A 4,945-nucleotide genomic window follows, 5' to 3' on the forward strand; every position below is an offset into this window, starting at 1 on the left:
GGAACGCCATTTTTTTTTTTTTATGGAATGTACCTGAATTTAGGTTTCAAGTTTTTCTGGTCCTGTTATAAGAGTTTTTTCTCTCCGTTTTCTTTCCAGAGAGTTATGCCGCCGCTGCAGCGTGGACGAGGAAGGGGTTGTTTCCATTGCCTCATGGGCTTTGGACGTTTGGGGAGAGTTAGGAGTGTTGGTTGCAGGCTTCCCTTCTAGGGGAGAAGCCTTTTGGGCTGTTGGCTCTGAGGCCAGTGTGCCCTGTTTCTGCGATGGCAGGGCAGCTTTCGCTGCTTCTGCCTGGGGCAGGGATGGCCCTGCCTGAGGCTTACCCTCGGCGGAGACCAAATCCTGTTGTGGTGTGCTGCCCCCATGCTCCACCACATTGGAATAGTTCGGTTTGGCTGTGAACAAAAAAGTGCCCTGTTTAACAAGATATCGCTGTCGTGCCTCTTTAAACGTTATGTTTTCCTTGACTTTTATGGTAATGATGTCCCTTTCCTTCTTCCAAGAAGGACATGACCGTGAGTACGCGGCGTGTTCACCTGCACAGTTTGCGCAGTGTGGCGCAGCTTCACACTCGTCAGATTTATGTTCATTTGAGGCACATTTTGCGCATGTTTGTCGGCCACGGCAGCTCTGGGAGCCATGACCGAATCTTTGGCAGTTGAAACAACGTTTAGGGTTTGGGATGTAGGGCCGGATGTCTACTTTGATGTAACCGACTTCAATGGATTCAGGGAGTTTGCTAGAGCTGAAAGTCAGAACTATGTGCTTTGTTGGTATTTCTTGGTTGTTCTTCCGGATTTTGATCCTGTATACACCGATTACATTTTGCTCGGAAAGACCTTCTAGAAGTTCTTCTTCGGTGAGTGACAGGAAGTCATTCTCTGATATCACGCCTTGGACTGTGTTCAAGGATCTGTGAGCACTGACTGTTATTGAGATATCCCCAAATGTAGCAAGTAGCTGAAGGTTGCTGTACTGGAGTTTGCTTTGCAGCTCTAGCAGGAGATCCCCGCTAGCCAGTTTACTAACTTTGTATCCTGTGCCTAGTGTGGTTGTGAGAGACCTAGGGGATATTATCCGAGCTTGTTTGGCAGGGCTTTCACTGTGGATCACATGATATTTAGGGAAAGTTTCATGCTTTGCTGAAAAGAACTGGGCTGATACATAGGTCCGCCTTTTCTTGGAAAGGCGATCAGTTAGTTTGGAGGAAGAAGCCATAAATAATGTATGATGTTCGGCCGCGGCGCCAGCCACTCACCATGGAGCCCAACGAGGGGACGGGGCAGGAATTGGCAGCCAAGTCCTGTCCACGTCAGGTGTACACCGTAACTATAACCTAATATGGCGTAACTCAGGGTAGTCAGCCACACAAGGTTAACCCTCGCCGCCTGGAAGTAAGGAAAAACCAGGAAGAGAGTAGAGGACAGGAGAGTTGTAGGATAGAAGATAGGAACGTGAAAGATGAAGGGGAGGATAGGAAAAGGCGACTGCCGGTTCCCCCCGGGTGGGTCAGCCCGGAGGTGCCGTGTAAGGGAAGCGTGGGCCAAAGTGGTGTGTTTCCTCCGCCTAGGGGCCTTAAAGGTCCAAACACTCGGCATCGGCTCAACCACCAGGATCCCCTTTTCCCCAGACACGACGATGCAACGCACGGCTAAGCGTGGGTGCTCGGGGTCCGTGGTGTCGCACAAAACACACAAACACCTGCTTTAACAGGTGCCCCCTGCGGGGGAATTTATAACTGTTCATTGAATGTTCACTAACTGACATATCTGCATTGATCTCCTATTATTGAAAGGGAACTGGCAACTCTAAAAAATTATGTTGCTAGTTTAATCCGTTAGGTTATAAGCCAAGCTAATATGTATTTTCTTGCACTTTAAGACGGCGGCTGTACATGCACACCGAACCTGCTGCCCCAGAGAGGACAACAGAGGCTGCACGTAGGGACATGAAGCTTGCCAGAGATCTGGAGACGCCTGTAAATGGGTTTAAAGGGCCATCACCATTTGCATCTCTGCCATACCTGGACCTTGTTTGGTGCTATACTGCGGAGTATATGCACTGTGTACTTGTTGGTGTTGCAAGACAGTTTACAGAGTACTGGTTAGAATCATCTAACTGCCGAGAACAGTACTACATTGGTGAGTACTAGTTTCTTTTCTCATATTACTATGATCTGCAGCTTGCATTTCATATACGTATGCGTGCTGCTGATGTTAATCTATGTATCTACTACTATAAACAGCTTTCATCGTTTCAGGAAGGCCAGGTACTCTGTCAACAGGCGCCTCCTCTGCATTAAGCCTCCACATCAAATAACACGCTTGCCTCGCCCACTACAGGAAAGACATTACTGGAAGGCGCACGAATGGCGGAATTGGCAGCTGTTTTATAGCATACCTTGCTGCAGTAACGTCCTTCCATCCAAGTACCTGAGGCATTTTGCTCTGTTCTCTGAGGCCATTTTCATGCTTCTGCGTGAGAAACTTTCGACTGCTTCAATCAACTATGCAGGTAAGCCTACCTAGAATAAGTCCTCCTACCTCAAATGAAATCTTTAATGTCTGTATTGTTTTGCAATCTTGTTAAATATGGAGCTTTTCATGTAATGGGACAATTAATGCCGAAGAAAAAGTGGTGTATGCTGCAGTTTGAAAGCAAGAAAATATGTTTTGTTGTAAAGGGGTGCATGCAACTAAAAGCACATTTCGATTCTCCTTAATTTTTCAATTAGCCAGCCCTGTTTGTGTATCATTATTCTTTATCCCTAAAATCATCATAAGACTAATTCTTGTCTATCAACAACAAAACATTAAAAAAAATTCCTAACGTTTGCCTTGGACTCGTAGACTGTTGCCTCCTTGAAGTTGTATCATAGCGAGCCCCTCATTTCACCTTCAATTGTCTGCTTAATCTCTTCTAGAAATTTAGATGTCTCTGTTCTTTTCTTTTGCTTCTATATCTCTTTACTTCTGCATTCACTTCGAGAGTAGCTCACATCAGCGAGACCAGTGCATACATTTTGTTTCTTCAAACCAAAGTTGAAAGCACTGTGGTGAAATATGTGATGCATAGTTCAAGACGATACGGTCTTCTGTCATATTCTCTTAGGTTCCTTAAATGCAGGAAAAACATTAACTGTAAAGGAGGTATATTGTTTCTGTAGTAAATAGAATAGTTCAGTATATTCAGGTTCAACTGGATGTTGTATAATGTTTCTGTAGTAAAAAGAATAGTTCAGTATATTCAGGTTCAACTGGATGTGCCTTTATTTCCTTAAATCAAATGCTTTTTATACTTGGTGAGATTGCTTGTGTATGAAAATCAAGACGGTCTTAATTTATTTCAGATCACCTCCTACAGCGGTTTGTCAGTCGGGCTGCAGGACTGTATGGTGCGCACTGCATGACCTTCAACGTGCACCAACTCACGCACTTGGCACAGACTGCGCACAACTTCGGTCCACTGTGGGCCCACTCAGTTTTTGTTTTTGAGAGTGGTAATGGCCGTATTGTGAAGCTAGTGACAGCTGCAAATGGAGTTCCAGACCAAATCATTGAGCGGGTGGTTATGTCTGAAGAACTGCAGCTGTTGTTTTTACAAACTGAAATCCCTGCTCAGTGCAAAATGCTCTGTGAGGAGTTTATGACTTATAAGAAGATAGACAAGGTCCGTTATGTAGGTGGTGCATACATGTTTGGCACTCCAAAACAGGTACCTACCCTTCTCGAGTCTGAAAAACAATGTTTGGAATCCATGCTAACCAACGTACCTGAGATGCAAGAGCACTTCAGATTTTCTTATCGGGGCACCATTTTTCACAGCAAGGAATACAAAAGAAGCTGCAGAGGGGACAGTACTTGTTTTGAATCGAATGACGGTGACTGTTTCTTTATAAAACGCATCTTTGAGGTTACTAGCAGGTCAGCACACAATGGCAATGTCATTTTGCTCTGTGGCAAAATTGTCAGTGAAGATTCGGAAGTAGTTTTGCCACCTCACATTTCTGAGTGTTTTTTATCTCGGCAGTGTCCATTTATTGCCTTGAATGTCACTGATGTTTCTAAGCCCTGTATTCTTTTGTCCCTCAGTGATGAGGAGAAGTTACTTTGCAAAATGCCGAATATTTTTGAGCGAGACTAATCTACTAGTGTTGAGGATAATTCTATAAAGTTGAGTGAAAATACCAGGACAGATAGACAAGAAACAACAATAACAATATCCAGTGCAAACTGCATTGTTTGTTTGTAGTTTCTGCCTACATATGTAGTTTTGTGCAATGGTTGAAAATGAGGTACAAACTTGAAAACACTGCTAAAGCACCGAGGTTTGCTTGAGGCTGCTTTTATACATACTTGGAAGGTTATCCTTCATACTTGCTTACCATGTACTGTCATGCCCTCTTATGCATATATTACACAATTTTTCTAGGCCCCCAACTTCAACACGTTTTAGTCTCTTCTATACAGAAATTTGCTGTTCAGGCAGTGGAAATGCAGAAAGCCTATTGGGACCGATACTTTGCTATTGTTGCATTAACATGAATGATGCATGGCCTCAAGAAAAGTGCAATTTCGATTGTGCTTTTAGTGCAGGGAACCAGTGAAAGGCAGCACGACAGTGAAAATGCTCAGAGATAACCTTTTCGTTTAATCGTTTCATTCATTACAGCTGTAAGGTGCCTGGTCAATAAGCCATTCCATTTGCTATACACATGAATGGTAAGGGAAACTATCTAGATAGGTTATGTGATGTTGAATCCCATTCGAGAGCAATGCAAAACATCCTAATTAGGATATTTTGCATTGCTTAGCATAGAGTCGTGTGGCATGTTTATTAGCAGACATTGTTTATGTGCCTGTGATCTGTGCTGTGCAATACTGGATGACCTTTCTAAGGAAAAACTCGAGTGTTGATGACCATATATGTTGTATAAAAATTGTAT

At 43.7% G+C, this 4,945-nt stretch overlaps 1 protein-coding gene across 1 annotated transcript; it reads left to right on the forward strand.

Annotated features, from left to right (window-relative positions):
* Nucleotides 1-2,056: 2,056 nt before the first annotated feature.
* LOC146200528 (uncharacterized) lies at nt 2,057-4,634 on the forward strand. The gene is made up of 3 exons (XM_084595553.1): nt 2,057-2,145; nt 2,261-2,514; nt 3,350-4,634. The coding sequence occupies exons 1-3, from the start codon at nt 2,057-2,059 to the stop codon at nt 4,141-4,143; spliced, it is 1,137 nt and encodes a 378-aa protein (XP_084451679.1). The 3' UTR covers nt 4,144-4,634.
* Nucleotides 4,635-4,945: the final 311 nt, after the last annotated feature.

The sequence above is a fragment of the Amblyomma maculatum genome, chromosome 2, assembly GCF_055883805.1.
Source record: "Amblyomma maculatum isolate TAMU_Amacu chromosome 2, ASM5588380v1, whole genome shotgun sequence".
NCBI classification, from domain to species: domain Eukaryota; kingdom Metazoa; phylum Arthropoda; class Arachnida; order Ixodida; family Ixodidae; genus Amblyomma; species Amblyomma maculatum.

Bases quoted from the DNA above. Each gene is read 5' to 3' on its own strand.
- LOC146200528 (XM_084595553.1), top strand. From the start codon at position 2,057: ATGCACTGTGTACTTGTTGGTGTTGCAAGACAGTTTACAGAGTACTGG. The intron at 2,146-2,260 runs GTACTAGTTTCT...TCATCGTTTCAG, and splicing joins GAACAGTACTACATTGGTGA to GAAGGCCAGGTACTCTGTCA. The intron at 2,515-3,349 runs GTAAGCCTACCT...AATTTATTTCAG, and splicing joins TGCTTCAATCAACTATGCAG to ATCACCTCCTACAGCGGTTT.